This window comes from Rhinoderma darwinii, chromosome 1, assembly GCF_050947455.1.
Source record: "Rhinoderma darwinii isolate aRhiDar2 chromosome 1, aRhiDar2.hap1, whole genome shotgun sequence".
Taxonomy (NCBI): Eukaryota; Metazoa; Chordata; class Amphibia; order Anura; family Rhinodermatidae; genus Rhinoderma; species Rhinoderma darwinii.
The window spans coordinates 667,999,264-668,021,659 of NC_134687.1; the positions used below are offsets into that span (position 1 = coordinate 667,999,264).

A 22,396-nucleotide genomic window follows, 5' to 3' on the forward strand; every position below is an offset into this window, starting at 1 on the left:
GTAGTCGTGTTACCTGCAGTCCTATGTAACACCACAGATAACACAGTGATAACTCTCTGAGTACAGATAATGTAGTAGATGTTACCTGCAGTCCTATGTAACACCACAGATAACACAGTGATAACTCTCTGATTACAGATAATGTAGTTGTGTTACCTGCAGTCCTATGTAACACCACAGATAACACAATGATAACTCTCTGAGTAGAGATAATGTAGTAGATGTTACCTGCAGTCCTATGTAACACCACAGATAACACAGCGATAACTCTCTGATTACAGATAATGTAGTATATGTTACCTGCAGTCCTATGTAACACCACAGATAACACAGTGATAACTCTCCGATTACAGATAATGTATTAATGTCACCTGCAGTCCTATGTAACAGCACAGATAACACAGTGATAACTCTCCGATTACAGATAATGTATTAATGTCACCTGCAGTCCTATGTAACAGCACAGTGATAACTCTCTGAGGGCAGATAATGTGGTAGATGTTACCTGCAGTCCTATGTAACACCACAGATAACACAGTGATAACTCTCTGATTACAGATAATGTAGTCGTGTTACCTGCAGTCCTATGTAACACCACAGATAACACAGTGATACCTCTCTGATTACAGATAATGTAGTAGAGTTACCTGCAGTCCTATGTAACACCACAGATAACCCAGTGATAACTCTCTGAGTACAGATAATGTAGTAGTGTTACCTGCAGTCCTATGTAACACCACAGATAACACAGTGATAACTCCCTGATTACAGATAATGTAGGAGATGTTACCAGCAGTCCTATGTAACACCACAGATAACAGTGATGACTCTCTCAGTACAGATAATGTAGTAGATGTTACCTGCAGTCCTATGTAACACCACAGATAACACAGTGATAACTCTGATTACAGATAATGTAGTAGTGTTACCTGCAGTCCTATGTAACACTACAGATAACACAGTGATAACTCTCTGAGTACAGATAATGCAGTAGATGTTACCTGCAGTCCTATGTAACACCACAGATAACACAGTGATAACTCTCTGATTACAGATAATGTAGTAGATGTTACCTGCAGTCCTATGTAACACCACAAATAACAGTGATAAGTCTCTGAGTACAGATAATGCAGTAGATGTTACCTGCAGTCCTATGTAACACCACAGATAACATTGATAAGTCTCTCAGTACAGATAATGTAGTAGATGTAACCTGCAGTCCTATGTAACACCACAGATAACACAGTGATAACTCTCTGATTACAGATAATGTAGTAGATGTTACCTGCAGTCCTATGTAACACCACAAATAACAGTGATAAGTCTCTGAGTACAGATAATGCAGTAGACGGTACCTGCAGTCCCATGTAACTCTCTGGCGTAGTAGGTGTAACCTGCAATCCTATGATTATCATAATATCACGAAGAGTTGTTTGAAATTCAGCTCTGCTACATCGGTATGACAGCAGATTCTCTCAGGTGTCTGCAGGACATACCTCATCATGTGTTCCTCAGCACTCTCACCAGCTGCTGCAGTCACCAGAGCCCAACTGTGTCCTCTCCTGGCTGAGATCGTCTTCATGATGTAATGACCACCCCCAGTATCCTCCTCTCCACCCATTGTCCTCCCTGTTAACTCCTTTTACACAATGTATCCATCATTCCATTTACAGACATAATATGGCCCGCTCAACCACAAGCCCCCCGACATATGGACTGTACCTGCTCTCCCAACAGTTTAGTCCAGTAAGCAGGCGGAGGACCCCACAATCCATTATCTCTGCTGCCCATATAAACACAGTAGATGGTGTGTCTTCCCTGCACTTCCCCATAGAATGTATTTCCTGCACTTCCCCATAATATGTTATCCCTGCGCTTCCCCATAGATTGTATTTCCTGCACTTCACTATATAGTGTCTTCCCTGCACTTCCCTATATTATGTTATCCCTGCGCTTCCCCATAGAATGTATTTCCTGCACTTCACTATATAGTGTCTTCCCTACACTTCCCCATAATATGTTATCCCTGCGCTTCCCCATATAATGTATTTCCTGCACTTCACTATATAGTGTCTTTCCTGTACTCCATAGGGTATGTAATCTCTGCGCTTCCCAATAGAATGTATTTCCTGCATTTCCCCATAATATGTTATCCCTGCTCTTCCCCATAGAATGTATTTCCTGCACTTCACTATATAGTGTCTTCCCTGCACTTCCCCATAATATGTTATCCCTGAGCTTCCCCATAGATTGTATTTCCTGCACTTCACTATATAGTGTCTTCCCTGCACTTCCCCATAATATGTTATCCCTGAGCTTCCCCATAGATTGTATTTCCTTCACTTCTCTATATAGTGTCTTCCCTGCACTTCCCCATAATATGTAATCCCTGCGCTTCCCCATAGATTGTATTTCCTGCACTTCCCTATAGTGTTTCTTTCTTGCCCTTCCCTATAGTATGTAATCCCTGTATTTCCCCATAGAGTGTATTTCCTGCACTTCCCTATAAATTGTATTTCCTGCACATAATACAGGCGTAGGAGTATATCAGTGACGGTAGATGTATATAATACAGGGGTAGGAGTATATCAGTGACGGTAGATGTATATAATACAGGGGTAGGGGTATATCAGTGACGGTAGATGTATATAATACAGGGGTAGGAGTATATCAGTGACGGTAGATGTATATAATACAGGGGTAGGGGTATATCGGTGACGGTAGATGTATATAATACAGGGGTAGGGGTATATCAGTGACGGTAGATGTATATAATACAGGGGTAGGGGTATATCGGTGACGGTAGATGTATATAATACAGGGGTAGGGGTATATCGGTGACGGTAGATGTATATAATACAGGGGTAGGGGTATATCGGTGACGGTAGATGTATATAACACAGGGGTAGGGGTATATCAGTGACGGTAGATGTATATAATACAGGGGTAGGAGTATATCAGTGACGGTAGATGTATATAATACAGGGGTAGGAGTATATCAGTGACGGTAGATGTATATAATACAGGGGTAGGAGTATATCAGTGACGGTAGATGTATATAACACAGGGGTAGGAGTATATCAGTGACGGTAGATGTATATAATACAGGGGTAGGAGTATATCAGTGACGGTAGATGTATATAATACAGGGGTAGGGGTATATCAGTGACGGTAGATGTATATAACACAGGGGTAGGGGTATATCAGTGACGGTAGATGTATATAACACAGGGGTAGGAGTATATCAGTGACGGTAGATGTATATAATACAGGGGTAGGGGTATATCGGTGACGGTAGATGTATATAATACAGGGGTAGGGGTATATCAGTGACGGTAGATGTATATAATACAGGGGTAGGGGTATATCGGTGACGGTAGATGTATATAACACAGGGGTAGGAGTATATCGGTGACGGTAGATGTATATAATACAGGGGTAGGGGTATATCAGTGACGGTAGATGTATATAATACAGGGGTAGGGGTATATCAGTGACGGTAGATGTATATAATACAGGGGTAGGAGTATATCAGTGACGGTAGATGTATATAATACAGGGGTAGGGGTATATCAGTGACGGTAGATGTATATAACACAGGGGTAGGAGTATATCAGTGACGGTAGATGTATATAACACAGGGGTAGGAGTATATCAGTGACGGTAGATGTATATAACACAGGGGTAGGAGTATATCAGTGACGGTAGATGTATATAATACAGGGGTAGGAGTATATCAGTGACGGTAGATGTATATAATACAGGGGTAGGAGTATATCAGTGACGGTAGATGTATATAATACAGGGGTAGGAGTATATCAGTGACGGTAGATGTATATAACACAGGGGTAGGAGTATATCGGTGACGGTAGATGTATATAATACAGGGGTAGGAGTATATCGGTGACGGTAGATGTATATAATACAGGGGTAGGAGTATATCAGTGACGGTAGATGTATATAATACAGGGGTAGGGGTATATCAGTGACGGTAGATGTATATAATACAGGGGTAGGAGTATATCAGTGACGGTAGATGTATATAATACAGGGGTAGGAGTATATCAGTGACGGTAGATGTATATAATACAGGGGTAGGAGTATATCAGTGACGGTAGATGTATATAATACAGGGGTAGGAGTATATCAGTGACGGTAGATGTATATAATACAGGGGTAGGGGTATATCAGTGACGGTAGATGTATATAATACAGGGGTAGGAGTATATCAGTGACGGTAGATGTATATAATACAGGGGTAGGGGTATATCAGTGACGGTAGATGTATATAATACAGGGGTAGGAGTATATCAGTGACGGTAGATGGATATAATACAGGGGTAGGGGTATATCAGTGACGGTAGATGTATATAATACAGGGGTAGGAGTATATCAGTGACGGTAGATGTATATAATACAGGGGTAGGGGTATATCAGTGACGGTAGATGTATATAATACAGGGGTAGGAGTATATCAGTGACGGTAGATGGATATAATACAGGGGTAGGAGTATATCAGTGACGGTAGATGTATATAATACAGGGGTAGGAGTATATCAGTGACGGTAGATGTATATAATACAGGGGTAGGGGTATATCGGTGACGGTAGATGTATATAATACAGGGGTAGGAGTATATCAGTGACGGTAGATGTATATAACACAGGGGTAGGGGTATATCAGTGACGGTAGATGTATATAACACAGGGGTAGGGGTATATCAGTGACGGTAGATGTATATAACACAGGGGTAGGAGTATATCAGTGACGGTAGATGTATATAATACAGGGGTAGGAGTATATCAGTGACGGTAGATGTATATAATACAGGGGTAGGAGTATATCAGTGACGGTAGATGTATATAATACAGGGGTAGGAGTATATCAGTGACGGTAGATGTATATAATACAGGGGTAGGGGTATATCAGTGACGGTAGATGTATATAACACAGGGGTAGGGGTATATCAGTGACGGTAGATGTATATAACACAGGGGTAGGGGTATATCAGTGACGGTAGATGTATATAATACAGGGGTAGGGGTATATCAGTGACGGTAGATGTATATAATACAGGGGTAGGAGTATATCAGTGACGGTAGATGTATATAATACAGGGGTAGGGGTATATCAGTGACGGTAGATGTATATAATACAGGGGTAGGGGTATATCAGTGACGGTAGATGTATATAATACAGGGGTAGGAGTATATCAGTGACGGTAGATGTATATAATACAGGGGTAGGAGTATATCAGTGACGGTAGATGTATATAATACAGGGGTAGGGGTATATCAGTGACGGTAGATGTATATAATACAGGGGTAGGAGTATATCAGTGACGGTAGATGTATATAATACAGGGGTAGGAGTATATCAGTGACGGTAGATGTATATAATACAGGGGTAGGGGTATATCAGTGACGGTAGATGTATATAACACAGGGGTAGGAGTATATCAGTGACGGTAGATGTATATAATACAGGGGTAGGAGTATATCAGTGACGGTAGATGTATATAATACAGGGGTAGGGGTATATCAGTGACGGTAGATGTATATAATACAGGGGTAGGGGTATATCAGTGACGGTAGATGTATATAACACAGGGGTAGGAGTATATCGGTGACGGTAGATGTATATAATACAGGGGTAGGAGTATATCAGTGACGGTAGATGTATATAATACAGGGGTAGGAGTATATCAGTGACGGTAGATGTATATAACACAGGGGTAGGAGTATATCAGTGACGGTAGATGTATATAATACAGGGGTAGGAGTATATCAGTGACGGTAGATGTATATAATACAGGGGTAGGAGTATATCAGTGACGGTAGATGTATATAATACAGGGGTAGGAGTATATCAGTGACGGTAGATGTATATAACACAGGGGTAGGAGTATATCAGTGACGGTAGATGTATATAATACAGGGGTAGGAGTATATCAGTGACGGTAGATGTATATAACACAGGGGTAGGAGTATATCAGTGACGGTAGATGTATATAATACAGGGGTAGGAGTATATCAGTGACGGTAGATGTATATAACACAGGGGTAGGGGTATATCAGTGACGGTAGATGTATATAATACAGGGGTAGGGGTATATCAGTGACGGTAGATGTATATAACACAGGGGTAGGGGTATATCAGTGACGGTAGATGTATATAATACAGGGGTAGGGGTATATCAGTGACGGTAGATGTATATAATACAGGGGTAGGAGTATATCAGTGACGGTAGATGTATATAATACAGGGGTAGGGGTATATCAGTGACGGTAGATGTATATAATACAGGGGTAGGAGTATATCAGTGACGGTAGATGTATATAATACAGGGGTAGGAGTATATCAGTGACGGTAGATGTATATAATACAGGGGTAGGAGTATATCAGTGACGGTAGATGTATATAATACAGGGGTAGGAGTATATCAGTGACGGTAGATGTATATAATACAGGGGTAGGAGTATATCAGTGACGGTAGATGTATATAATACAGGGGTAGGGGTATATCAGTGACGGTAGATGTATATAATACAGGGGTAGGAGTATATCAGTGACGGTAGATGTATATAATACAGGGGTAGGAGTATATCAGTGACGGTAGATGTATATAATACAGGGGTAGGAGTATATCAGTGACGGTAGATGTATATAACACAGGGGTAGGAGTATATCAGTGACGGTAGATGTATATAACACAGGGGTAGGAGTATATCAGTGACGGTAGATGTATATAATACAGGGGTAGGGGTATATCAGTGACGGTAGATGTATATAATACAGGGGTAGGGGTATATCAGTGACGGTAGATGTATATAATACAGGGGTAGGGGTATATCAGTGACGGTAGATGTATATAATACAGGGGTAGGGGTATATCAGTGACGGTAGATGTATATAATACAGGGGTAGGGGTATATCAGTGACGGTAGATGTATATAATACAGGGGTAGGGGTATATCAGTGACGGTAGATGTATATAATACAGGGGTAGGAGTATATCAGTGACGGTAGATGTATATAACACAGGGGTAGGAGTATATCAGTGACGGTAGATGTATATAACACAGGGGTAGGAGTATATCAGTGACGGTAGATGTATATAATACAGGGGTAGGAGTATATCAGTGACGGTAGATGTATATAATACAGGGGTAGGAGTATATCAGTGACGGTAGATGTATATAATACAGGGGTAGGAGTATATCAGTGACGGTAGATGTATATAATACAGGGGTAGGGGTATATTAGTGACGGTAGATGTATATAATACAGGGGTAGGGGTATATCAGTGACGGTAGATGTATATAATACAGGGGTAGGAGTATATCAGTGACGGTAGATGTATATAATACAGGGGTAGGGGTATATCAGTGACGGTAGATGTATATAATACAGGGGTAGGAGTATATCAGTGACGGTAGATGTATATAATACAGGGGTAGGAGTATATCAGTGACGGTAGATGTATATAATACAGGGGTAGGGGTATATCAGTGACGGTAGATGTATATAATACAGGGGTAGGAGTATATCAGTGACGGTAGATGTATATAATACAGGGGTAGGGGTATATCAGTGACGGTAGATGTATATAATACAGGGGTAGGGGTATATCAGTGACGGTAGATGTATATAATACAGGGGTAGGGGTATATCAGTGACGGTAGATGTATATAATACAGGGGTAGGGGTATATCAGTGACGGTAGATGTATATAATACAGGGGTAGGAGTATATCAGTGACGGTAGATGTATATAATACAGGGGTAGGGGTATATCAGTGACGGTAGATGTATATAATACAGGGGTAGGAGTATATCAGTGACGGTAGATGTATATAACACAGGGGTAGGAGTATATCAGTGACGGTAGATGTATATAATACAGGGGTAGGGGTATATCAGTGACGGTAGATGTATATAATACAGGGGTAGGGGTACATCAGTGACGGTAGATGTATATAATACAGGGGTAGGAGTATATCAGTGACGGTAGATGTATATAATACAGGGGTAGGAGTATATCAGTGACGGTAGATGTATATAATACAGGGGTAGGAGTATATCAGTGACGGTAGATGTATATAATACAGGGGTAGGGGTATATCAGTGACGGTAGATGTATATAATACAGGGGTAGGGGTACATCAGTGACGGTAGATGTATATAATACAGGGGTAGGAGTATATCAGTGACGGTAGATGTATATAACACAGGGGTAGGGGTATATCAGTGACGGTAGATGTATATAACACAGGGGTAGGGGTATATCAGTGACGGTAGATGTATATAACACAGGGGTAGGAGTATATCAGTGACGGTAGATGTATATAACACAGGGGTAGGAGTATATCAGTGACGGTAGATGTATATAATACAGGGGTAGGAGTATATCAGTGACGGTAGATGTATATAATACAGGGGTAGGGGTATATCAGTGACGGTAGATGTATATAATACAGGGGTAGGGGTATATCAGTGACGGTAGATGTATATAATACAGGGGTAGGGGTATATCAGTGACGGTAGATGTATATAATACAGGGGTAGGAGTATATCAGTGACGGTAGATGTATATAATACAGGGGTAGGAGTATATCAGTGACGGTAGATGTATATAATACAGGGGTAGGAGTATATCAGTGACGGTAGATGTATATAATACAGGGGTAGGGGTATATCAGTGACGGTAGATGTATATAATACAGGGGTAGGGGTATATCAGTGACGGTAGATGTATATAACACAGGGGTAGGGGTATATCAGTGACGGTAGATGTATATAACACAGGGGTAGGGGTATATCAGTGACGGTAGATGTATATAATACAGGGGTAGGGGTATATCAGTGACGGTAGATGTATATAATACAGGGGTAGGAGTATATCAGTGACGGTAGATGTATATAATACAGGGGTAGGGGTATATCAGTGACGGTAGATGTATATAATACAGGGGTAGGAGTATATCAGTGACGGTAGATGTATATAATACAGGGGTAGGAGTATATCGGTGACGGTAGATGTATATAATACAGGGGTAGGGGTATATCGGTGACGGTAGATGTATATAATACAGGGGTAGGAGTAGATCAGTGACGGTAGATGTATATAATACAGGGGTAGGAGTATATCAGTGACGGTAGATGTATATAATACAGGGGTAGGGGTATATCGGTGACGGTAGATGTATATAACACAGGGGTAGGAGTATATCAGTGACGGTAGATGTATATAATACAGGGGTAGGAGTATATCAGTGACGGTAGATGTATATAATACAGGGGTAGGGGTATATCAGTGACGGTAGATGTATATAATACAGGGGTAGGAGTATATCAGTGACGGTAGATGTATATAATACAGGGGTAGGAGTATATCAGTGACGGTAGATGTATATAACACAGGGGTAGGGGTATATCAGTGACGGTAGATGTATATAATACAGGGGTAGGGGTATATCGGTGACGGTAGATGTATATAATACAGGGGTAGGAGTATATCAGTGACGGTAGATGTATATAACACAGGGGTATATCAGTGACGGTAGATGTATATAATACAGGGGTAGGGGTATATCAGTGACGGTAGATGTATATAATACAGGGGTAGGAGTATATCAGTGACGGTAGATGTATATAATACAGGGGTAGGAGTATATCAGTGACGGTAGATGTATATAACACAGGGGTAGGGGTATATCAGTGACGGTAGATGTATATAATACAGGGGTAGGGGTATATCGGTGACGGTAGATGTATATAATACAGGGGTAGGAGTATATCAGTGACGGTAGATGTATATAACACAGGGGTATATCAGTGACGGTAGATGTATATAATACAGGGGTAGGGGTATATCAGTGACGGTAGATGTATATAATACAGGGGTAGGAGTATATCAGTGACGGTAGATGTATATAATACAGGGGTAGGAGTATATCAGTGACGGTAGATGTATATAATACAGGGGTAGGAGTATATCAGTGACGGTAGATGTATATAACACAGGGGTATATCAGTGACGGTAGATGTATATAATACAGGGGTAGGGGTATATCAGTGACGGTAGATGTATATAATACAGGGGTAGGGGTATATCAGTGACGGTAGATGTATATAATACAGGGGTAGGAGTATATCAGTGACGGTAGATGTATATAATACAGGGGTAGGGGTATATCAGTGACGGTAGATGTATATAATACAGGGGTAGGGGTATATCAGTGACGGTAGATGTATATAATACAGGGGTAGGGGTACATCAGTGACGGTAGATGTATATAACACAGGGGTAGGGGTATATCAGTGACGGTAGATGGATATAACACAGGGGTAGGAGTATATCAGTGACGGTAGATGTATATAACACAGGGGTAGGAGTATATCAGTGACGGTAGATGTATATAACACAGGGGTAGGAGTATATCAGTGACGGTAGATGTATATAACACAGGGGTAGGAGTAGATCAGTGACGGTAGATGTATATAACACAGGGGTAGGAGTATATCAGTGACGGTAGATGTATATAATACAGGGGTAGGAGTAGATCAGTGACGGTAGATGTATATAATACAGGGGTAGGGGTATATCAGTGACGGTAGATGTATATAATACAGGGGTAGGAGTATATCAGTGACGGTAGATGTATATAATACAGGGGTAGGAGTATATCAGTGACGGTAGATGTATATAATACAGGGGTAGGGGTATATCGGTGACGGTAGATGTATATAACACAGGGGTAGGGGTATATCAGTGACGGTAGATGTATATAATACAGGGGTAGGGGTATATCAGTGACGGTAGATGTATATAATACAGGGGTAGGAGTATATCAGTGACGGTAGATGTATATAATACAGGGGTAGGAGTATATCAGTGACGGTAGATGTATATAACACAGGGGTAGGAGTATATCAGTGACGGTAGATGTATATAATACAGGGGTAGGAGTATATCAGTGACGGTAGATGTATATAATACAGGGGTAGGAGTATATCAGTGACGGTAGATGTATATAACACAGGGGTATATCAGTGACGGTAGATGTATATAATACAGGGGTAGGGGTATATCAGTGACGGTAGATGTATATAATACAGGGGTAGGGGTATATCAGTGACGGTAGATGTATATAATACAGGGGTAGGAGTATATCAGTGACGGTAGATGTATATAATACAGGGGTAGGGGTATATCAGTGACGGTAGATGTATATAATACAGGGGTAGGGGTATATCAGTGACGGTAGATGTATATAATACAGGGGTAGGAGTATATCAGTGACGGTAGATGTATATAATACAGGGGTAGGAGTATATCAGTGACGGTAGATGTATATAATACAGGGGTAGGAGTATATCAGTGACGGTAGATGTATATAATACAGGGGTAGGAGTATATCAGTGACGGTAGATGTATATAATACAGGGGTAGGGGTATATCAGTGACGGTAGATGTATATAACACAGGGGTAGGAGTATATCAGTGACGGTAGATGTATATAACACAGGGGTAGGGGTATATCAGTGACGGTAGATGTATATAATACAGGGGTAGGGGTATATCAGTGACGGTAGATGTATATAATACAGGGGTAGGGGTATATCAGTGACGGTAGATGTATATAATACAGGGGTAGGGGTATATCGGTGACGGTAGATGTATATAACACAGGGGTAGGCGTAGATCAGTGACGGTAGATGTATATAATACAGGGGTAGGGGTATATCAGTGACGGTAGATGTATATAACACAGGGGTAGGAGTATATCAGTGACGGTAGATGTATATAATACAGGGGTAGGGGTATATCAGTGACGGTAGATGTATATAATACAGGGGTAGGAGTATATCAGTGACGGTAGATGTATATAATACAGGGGTAGGAGTATATCAGTGACGGTAGATGTATATAACACAGGGGTAGGAGTATATCAGTGACGGTAGATGTATATAATACAGGGGTAGGAGTATATCAGTGACGGTAGATGTATATAATACAGGGGTAGGAGTATATCAGTGACGGTAGATGTATATAACACAGGGGTATATCAGTGACGGTAGATGTATATAATACAGGGGTAGGGGTATATCAGTGACGGTAGATGTATATAATACAGGGGTAGGGGTATATCAGTGACGGTAGATGTATATAATACAGGGGTAGGAGTATATCAGTGACGGTAGATGTATATAATACAGGGGTAGGGGTATATCAGTGACGGTAGATGTATATAATACAGGGGTAGGGGTATATCAGTGACGGTAGATGTATATAATACAGGGGTAGGGGTATATCAGTGACGGTAGATGTATATAATACAGGGGTAGGGGTACATCAGTGACGGTAGATGTATATAATACAGGGGTAGGGGTATATCAGTGACGGTAGATGTATATAATACAGGGGTAGGGGTATATCGGTGACGGTAGATGTATATAATACAGGGGTAGGGGTATATCAGTGACGGTAGATGTATATAATACAGGGGTAGGAGTATATCAGTGACGGTAGATGTATATAATACAGGGGTAGGAGTATATCAGTGACGGTAGATGTATATAACACAGGGGTAGGAGTATATCAGTGACGGTAGATGTATATAACACAGGGGTAGGAGTATATCAGTGACGGTAGATGTATATAATACAGGGGTAGGAGTATATCAGTGACGGTAGATGTATATAATACAGGGGTAGGAGTATATCAGTGACGGTAGATGTATATAATACAGGGGTAGGGGTATATCGGTGACGGTAGATGTATATAACACAGGGGTAGGAGTATATCAGTGACGGTAGATGTATATAATACAGGGGTAGGAGTATATCAGTGACGGTAGATGTATATAACACAGGGGTAGGAGTATATCGGTGACGGTAGATGTATATAATACAGGGGTAGGGGTATATCGGTGACGGTAGATGTATATAATACAGGGGTAGGGGTATATCGGTGACGGTAGATGTATATAACCCAGGGGTAGGAGTATATCGGTGACGGTAGATGTATATAACACAGGGGTAGGAGTATATCAGTGACGGTAGATGTATATAATACAGGGGTAGGAGTATATCAGTGACGGTAGATGTATATAATACAGGGGTAGGAGTATATCAGTGACGGTAGATGTATATAATACAGGGGTAGGAGTAGATCAGTGACGGTAGATGTATATAATACAGGGGTAGGAGTATATCAGTGACGGTAGATGTATATAATACAGGGGTAGGGGTATATCAGTGACGGTAGATGTATATAACACAGGGGTAGGGGTACATCAGTGACGGTAGATGTATATAATACAGGGGTAGGAGTATATCAGTGACGGTAGATGTATATAATACAGGGGTAGGAGTATATCAGTGACGGTAGATGTATATAACACAGGGGTATATCAGTGACGGTAGATGTATATAATACAGGGGTAGGGGTATATCAGTGACGGTAGATGTATATAATACAGGGGTAGGGGTATATCAGTGACGGTAGATGTATATAATACAGGGGTAGGAGTATATCAGTGACGGTAGATGTATATAATACAGGGGTAGGGGTATATCAGTGACGGTAGATGTATATAATACAGGGGTAGGGGTATATCAGTGACGGTAGATGTATATAATACAGGGGTAGGGGTACATCAGTGACGGTAGATGTATATAACACAGGGGTAGGGGTACATCAGTGACGGTAGATGTATATAACACAGGGGTAGGGGTATATCAGTGACGGTAGATGTATATAACACAGGGGTAGGAGTATATCAGTGACGGTAGATGTATATAATACAGGGGTAGGAGTATATCAGTGACGGTAGATGTATATAATACAGGGGTAGGGGTATATCAGTGACGGTAGATGTATATAATACAGGGGTAGGGGTATATCAGTGACGGTAGACGTATATAATACAGGGGTAGGGGTATATCAGTGACGGTAGATGTATATAATACAGGGGTAGGGGTATATCAGTGACGGTAGATGTATATAATACAGGGGTAGGGGTATATCAGTGACGGTAGATGTATATAATACAGGGGTAGGGGTACATCAGTGACGGTAGATGTATATAATACAGGGGTAGGGGTATATCAGTGACGGTAGATGTATATAATACAGGGGTAGGAGTATATCAGTGACGGTAGATGTATATAATACAGGGGTAGGAGTATATCAGTGACGGTAGATGTATATAACACAGGGGTAGGAGTATATCAGTGACGGTAGATGTATATAACACAGGGGTAGGAGTATATCAGTGACGGTAGATGTATATAATACAGGGGTAGGAGTATATCAGTGACGGTAGATGTATATAACACAGGGGTAGGAGTATATCAGTGACGGTAGATGTATATAACACAGGGGTAGGGGTATATCAGTGACGGTAGATGTATATAATACAGGGGTAGGAGTATATCAGTGACGGTAGATGTATATAATACAGGGGTAGGAGTATATCAGTGACGGTAGATGTATATAATACAGGGGTAGGGGTATATCAGTGACGGTAGATGTATATAACACAGGGGTAGGAGTATATCAGTGACGGTAGATGTATATAACACAGGGGTAGGAGTATATCAGTGACGGTAGATGTATATAATACAGGGGTAGGAGTATATCAGTGACGGTAGATGTATATAACACAGGGGTAGGAGTATATCAGTGACGGTAGATGTATATAACACAGGGGTAGGAGTATATCAGTGACGGTAGATGTATATAATACAGGGGTAGGAGTATATCAGTGACGGTAGATGTATATAATACAGGGGTAGGAGTATATCAGTGACGGTAGATGTATATAATACAGGGGTAGGGGTATATCAGTGACGGTAGATGTATATAATACAGGGGTAGGAGTATATCAGTGACGGTAGATGTATATAATACAGGGGTAGGAGTATATCAGTGACGGTAGATGTATATAATACAGGGGTAGGGGTATATCGGTGACGGTAGATGTATATAACACAGGGGTAGGAGTATATCAGTGACGGTAGATGTATATAATACAGGGGTAGGAGTATATCAGTGACGGTAGATGTATATAACACAGGGGTAGGAGTATATCGGTGACGGTAGATGTATATAATACAGGGGTAGGGGTATATCGGTGACGGTAGATGTATATAATACAGGGGTAGGGGTATATCGGTGACGGTAGATGTATATAATACAGGGGTAGGAGTATATCGGTGACGGTAGATGTATATAACACAGGGGTAGGAGTATATCGGTGACGGTAGATGTATATAATACAGGGGTAGGAGTATATCAGTGACGGTAGATGTATATAATACAGGGGTAGGAGTATATCAGTGACGGTAGATGTATATAATACAGGGGTAGGAGTATATCAGTGACGGTAGATGTATATAACACAGGGGTATATCAGTGACGGTAGATGTATATAATACAGGGGTAGGGGTATATCAGTGACGGTAGATGTATATAATACAGGGGTAGGGGTATATCAGTGACGGTAGATGTATATAACACAGGGGTAGGAGTATATCAGTGACGGTAGATGTATATAATACAGGGGTAGGAGTATATCAGTGACGGTAGATGTATATAATACAGGGGTAGGAGTATATCAGTGACGGTAGATGTATATAATACAGGGGTAGGGGTATATCAGTGACGGTAGATGTATATAATACAGGGGTAGGAGTAGATCAGTGACGGTAGATGTATATAATACAGGGGTAGGAGTATATCAGTGACGGTAGATGTATATAATACAGGGGTAGGAGTATATCAGTGACGGTAGATGTATATAACACAGGGGTAGGAGTATATCAGTGACGGTAGATGTATATAACACAGGGGTAGGGGTATATCAGTGACGGTAGATGTATATAATACAGGGGTAGGAGTATATCAGTGACGGTAGATGTATATAACACAGGGGTAGGGGTATATCAGTGACGGTAGATGTATATAATACAGGGGTAGGGGTATATCAGTGACGGTAGATGTATATAACACAGGGGTAGGAGTATATCAGTGACGGTAGATGTATATAATACAGGGGTAGGGGTATATCAGTGACGGTAGATGTATATAATACAGGGGTAGGAGTATATCAGTGACGGTAGATGTATATAATACAGGGGTAGGAGTATATCAGTGACGGTAGATGTATATAACACAGGGGTAGGAGTATATCAGTGACGGTAGATGTATATAATACAGGGGTAGGAGTATATCAGTGACGGTAGATGTATATAACACAGGGGTAGGAGTATATCAGTGACGGTAGATGTATATAATACAGGGGTAGGAGTATATCAGTGACGGTAGATGTATATAATACAGGGGTAGGAGTATATCAGTGACGGTAGATGTATATAACACAGGGGTAGGAGTATATCAGTGACGGTAGATGTATATAACACAGGGGTAGGAGTATATCAGTGACGGTAGATGTATATAATACAGGGGTAGGGGTATATCAGTGACGGTAGATGTATATAACACAGGGGTAGGGGTATATCAGTGACGGTAGATGTATATAATACAGGGGTAGGGGTATATCAGTGACGGTAGATGTATATAATACAGGGGTAGGGGTATATCAGTGACGGTAGATGTATATAATACAGGGGTAGGAGTATATCAGTGACGGTAGATGTATATAACACAGGGGTAGGAGTATATCAGTGACGGTAGATGTATATAACACAGGGGTAGGAGTATATCAGTGACGGTAGATGTATATAACACAGGGGTAGGGGTATATCAGTGACGGTAGATGTATATAATACAGGGGTAGGGGTATATCAGTGACAGTAGATGTATATAATACAGGGGTAGGAGTATATCAGTGACGGTAGATGTATATAACACAGGGGTAGGGGTATATCAGTGACGGTAGATGTATATAACACAGGGGTAGGGGTATATCAGTGACGGTAGATGTATATAACACAGGGGTAGGGGTATATCAGTGACGGTAGATGTATATAATACAGGGGTAGGGGTATATCAGTGACGGTAGATGTATATAATACAGGGGTAGGGGTATATCAGTGACGGTAGATGTATATAATACAGGGGTAGGGGTATATCAGTGACGGTAGATGTATATAATACAGGGGTAGGAGTATATCAGTGACGGTAGATGTATATAATACAGGGGTAGGAGTATATCAGTGACGGTAGATGTATATAATACAGGGGTAGGGGTATATCAGTGACGGTAGATGTATATAATACAGGGGTAGGAGTATATCAGTGACGGTAGATGTATATAACACAGGGGTAGGAGTATATCAGTGACGGTAGATGTATATAATACAGGGGTAGGGGTATATCAGTGACGGTAGATGTATATAACACAGGGGTAGGAGTATATCAGTGACGGTAGATGTATATAATACAGGGGTAGGAGTATATCAGTGACGGTAGATGTATATAACACAGGGGTAGGAGTATATCAGTGACGGTAGATGTATATAATACAGGGGTAGGGGTATATCAGTGACGGTAGATGTATATAACACAGGGGTAGGAGTATATCAGTGACGGTAGATGTATATAATACAGGGGTAGGGGTATATCGGTGACGGTAGATGGATATAATACAGGGGTAGGAGTATATCAGTGACGGTAGATGTATATAACACAGGGGTAGGAGTATATCAGTGACGGTAGATGTATATAATACAGGGGTAGGGGTATATCAGTGACGGTAGATGTATATAATACAGGGGTAGGGGTATATCAGTGACGGTAGATGTATATAATACAGGGGTAGGGGTATATCAGTGACGGTAGATGTATATAATACAGGGGTAGGGGTATATCAGTGACGGTAGATGTATATAATACAGGGGTAGGGGTATATCAGTGACGGTAGATGTATATAATACAGGGGTAGGAGTATATCAGTGACGGTAGATGTATATAACACAGGGGTAGGAGTATATCAGTGACGGTAGATGTATATAACACAGGGGTAGGGGTATATCAGTGACGGTAGATGTATATAACACAGGGGTAGGAGTATATCAGTGACGGTAGATGTATATAATACAGGGGTAGGGGTATATCAGTGACGGTAGATGTATATAATACAGGGGTAGGGGTATATCAGTGACGGTAGATGTATATAATACAGGGGTAGGGGTATATCAGTGACGGTAGATGTATATAATACAGGGGTAGGGGTATATCAGTGACGGTAGATGTATATAACACAGGGGTAGGAGTATATCAGTGACGGTAGATGTATATAACACAGGGGTAGGAGTATATCAGTGACGGTAGATGTATATAATACAGGGGTAGGAGTATATCAGTGACGGTAGATGTATATAATACAGGGGTAGGAGTATATCAGTGACGGTAGATGTATATAACACAGGGGTAGGGGTATATCGGTGACGGTAGATGTATATAATACAGGGGTAGGGGTATATCAGTGACGGTAGATGTATATAATACAGGGGTAGGGGTATATCAGTGACGGTAGATGTATATAATACAGGGGTAGGGGTATATCAGTGACGGTAGATGTATATAATACAGGGGTAGGGGTATATCAGTGACGGTAGATGTATATAATACAGGGGTAGGAGTATATCAGTGACGGTAGATGTATATAATACAGGGGTAGGGGTATATCAGTGACGGTAGATGTATATAACACAGGGGTAGGAGTATATCAGTGACGGTAGATGTATATAACACAGGGGTAGGAGTATATCAGTGACGGTAGATGTATATAATACAGGGGTAGGGGTATATCAGTGACGGTAGATGTATATAATACAGGGGTAGGAGTATATCAGTGACGGTAGATGTATATAATACAGGGGTAGGAGTATATCAGTGACGGTAGATGTATATAACACAGGGGTAGGAGTATATCAGTGACGGTAGATGTATATAATACAGGGGTAGGGGTATATCAGTGACGGTAGATGTATATAATACAGGGGTAGGGGTATATCAGTGACGGTAGATGTATATAACACAGGGGTAGGGGTATATCAGTGACGGTAGATGTATATAATACAGGGGTAGGAGTATATCAGTGACGGTAGATGTATATAATACAGGGGTAGGGGTATATCAGTGACGGTAGATGTATATAACACAGGGGTAGGAGTATATCAGTGACGGTAGATGTATATAACACAGGGGTAGGGGTATATCAGTGACGGTAGATGTATATAATACAGGGGTAGGAGTATATCAGTGACGGTAGATGTATATAATACAGGGGTAGGGGTATATCAGTGACGGTAGATGTATATAACACAGGGGTAGGAGTATATCAGTGACGGTAGATGTATATAATACAGGGGTAGGAGTATATCAGTGACGGTAGATGTATATAATACAGGGGTAGGGGTATATCAGTGACGGTAGATGTATATAATACAGGGGTAGGAGTATATCAGTGACGGTAGATGTATATAACACAGGGGTAGGAGTATATCAGTGACGGTAGATGTATATAACACAGGGGTAGGAGTATATCAGTGACGGTAGATGTATATAATACAGGGGTAGGGGTATATCAGTGACGGTAGATGTATATAATACAGGGGTAGGGGTATATCAGTGATGGTAGATGTATATAATACAGGGGTAGGGGTATATCAGTGACGGTAGATGTATATAATACAGGGGTAGGAGTATATCAGTGACGGTAGATGTATATAATACAGGGGTAGGGGTATATCAGTGACGGTAGATGTATATAATACAGGGGTAGGGGTATATCAGTGACGGTAGATGTATATAATACAGGGGTAGGAGTATATCAGTGACGGTAGATGTATATAATACAGGGGTAGGGGTATATCAGTGACGGTAGATGTATATAATACAGGGGTAGGAGTATATCAGTGACGGTAGATGTATATAATACAGGGGTAGGAGTATATCAGTGACGGTAGATGTATATAATACAGGGGTAGGGGTATATCAGTGACGGTAGATGTATATAATACAGGGGTAGGGGTATATCAGTGACGGTAGATGTATATAACACAGGGGTAGGAGTATATCAGTGACGGTAGATGTATATAATACAGGGGTAGGAGTATATCAGTGACGGTAGATGTATATAATACAGGGGTAGGAGTATATCAGTGACGGTAGATGTATATAATACAGGGGTAGGGGTATATCAGTGACGGTAGATGTATATAACACAGGGGTAGGAGTATATCAGTGACGGTAGATGTATATAATACAGGGGTAGGGGTATATCAGTGACGGTAGATGTATATAACACAGGGGTAGGAGTATATCAGTGACGGTAGATGTATATAACACAGGGGTAGGAGTATATCAGTGACGGTAGATGTATATAACACAGGGGTAGGAGTATATCAGTGACGGTAGATGTATATAATACAGGGGTAGGAGTATATCAGTGACGGTAGATGTATATAATACAGGGGTAGGGGTATATCGGTGACGGTAGATGTATATAACACAGGGGTAGGAGTATATCAGTGACGGTAGATGTATATAACACAGGGGTAGGAGTATATCAGTGACGGTAGATGTATATAACACAGGGGTAGGAGTATATCAGTGACGGTAGATGTATATAATACAGGGGTAGGAGTATATCAGTGACGGTAGATGTATATAACACAGGGGTAGGAGTATATCAGTGACGGTAGATGTATATAATACAGGGGTAGGAGTATATCAGTGACGGTAGATGTATATAATACAGGGGTAGGGGTATATCAGTGACGGTAGATGTATATAATACAGGGGTAGGAGTATATCAGTGACGGTAGATGTATATAATACAGGGGTAGGGGTATATCAGTGACGGTAGATGTATATAATACAGGGGTAGGGGTATATCAGTGACGGTAGATGTATATAATACAGGGGTAGGGGTATATCAGTGACGGTAGATGTATATAATACAGGGGTAGGGGTATATCAGTGACGGTAGATGTATATAATACAGGGGTAGGGGTATATCAGTGACGGTAGATGTATATAATACAGGGGTAGGAGTATATCAGTGACGGTAGATGTATATAACACAGGGGTAGGAGTATATCGGTGACGGTAGATGTATATAATACAGGGGTAGGAGTATATCAGTGACGGTAGATGTATATAATACAGGGGTAGGGGTATATCAGTGACGGTAGATGTATATAATACAGGGGTAGGAGTATATCGGTGACGGTAGATGTATATAATACAGGGGTAGGAGTATATCGGTGACGGTAGATGTATATAATACAGGGGTAGGGGTATATCGGTGACGGTAGATGTATATAATACAGGGGTAGGGGTATATCAGTGACGGTAGATGTATATAATACAGGGGTAGGGGTATATCAGTGACGGTAGATGTATATAACACAGGGGTAGGAGTATATCAGTGACGGTAGATGTATATAACACAGGGGTAGGAGTATATCAGTGACGGTAGATGTATATAATACAGGGGTAGGAGTATATCGGTGACGGTAGATGTATATAACACAGGGGTAGGAGTATATCAGTGACGGTAGATGTATATAATACAGGGGTAGGAGTATATCAGTGACGGTAGATGTATATAATACAGGGGTAGGGGTATATCAGTGACGGTAGATGTATATAACACAGGGGTAGGGGTATATCAGTGACGGTAGATGTATATAACACAGGGGTAGGAGTATATCGGTGACGGTAGATGTATATAATACAGGGGTAGGAGTATATCAGTGACGGTAGATGTATATAACACAGGGGTAGGAGTATATCAGTGACGGTAGATGTATATAATACAGGGGTAGGAGTATATCGGTGACGGTAGATGTATATAATACAGGGGTAGGAGTATATCAGTGACGGTAGATGTATATAATACAGGGGTAGGGGTATATCAGTGACGGTAGATGTATATAATACAGGGGTAGGGGTATATCAGTGACGGTAGATGTATATAATACAGGGGTAGGAGTATATCAGTGACGGTAGATGTATATAATACAGGGGTAGGGGTATATCAGTGACGGTAGATGTATATAATACAGGGGTAGGAGTATATCAGTGACGGTAGATGTATATAATACAGGGGTAGGGGTATATCAGTGACGGTAGATGTATATAATACAGGGGTAGGGGTATATCAGTGACGGTAGATGTATATAACACAGGGGTAGGAGTATATCAGTGACGGTAGATGTATATAACACAGGGGTAGGAGTATATCAGTGACGGTAGATGTATATAATACAGGGGTAGGGGTATATCAGTGACGGTAGATGTATATAATACAGGGGTAGGAGTATATCAGTGACGGTAGATGTATATAATACAGGGGTAGGGGTATATCAGTGACGGTAGATGTATATAATACAGGGGTAGGGGTATATCGGTG

General features: G+C 41.1%; 1 protein-coding gene across 11 annotated transcripts in view; it reads right to left on the reverse strand.

Moving 5' to 3' along the window:
- TPM2 (tropomyosin 2) overlaps positions 1–22,396 on the reverse strand; it is a 103,212-nt gene that overhangs the window by 23,725 nt on the left and 57,091 nt on the right. For 4 of the 11 annotated variants that reach the window (XM_075844362.1, XM_075844343.1, XM_075844370.1 and 1 more), the window contains exon 1: positions 1,497–1,562. The exons of 5 other annotated variants lie outside the window; for them this stretch is intronic. In XM_075844362.1, coding sequence (XP_075700477.1) covers positions 1,497–1,504 — 8 coding nt within the window. In that variant the 5' untranslated portion in view covers positions 1,505–1,562. Of the gene's footprint in view, positions 1–1,355; positions 1,435–1,496; positions 1,563–22,396 lie in introns of those variants that run through there. 2 more of the 11 variants (XM_075844386.1, XM_075844378.1) reach the window with 2 other exon arrangements.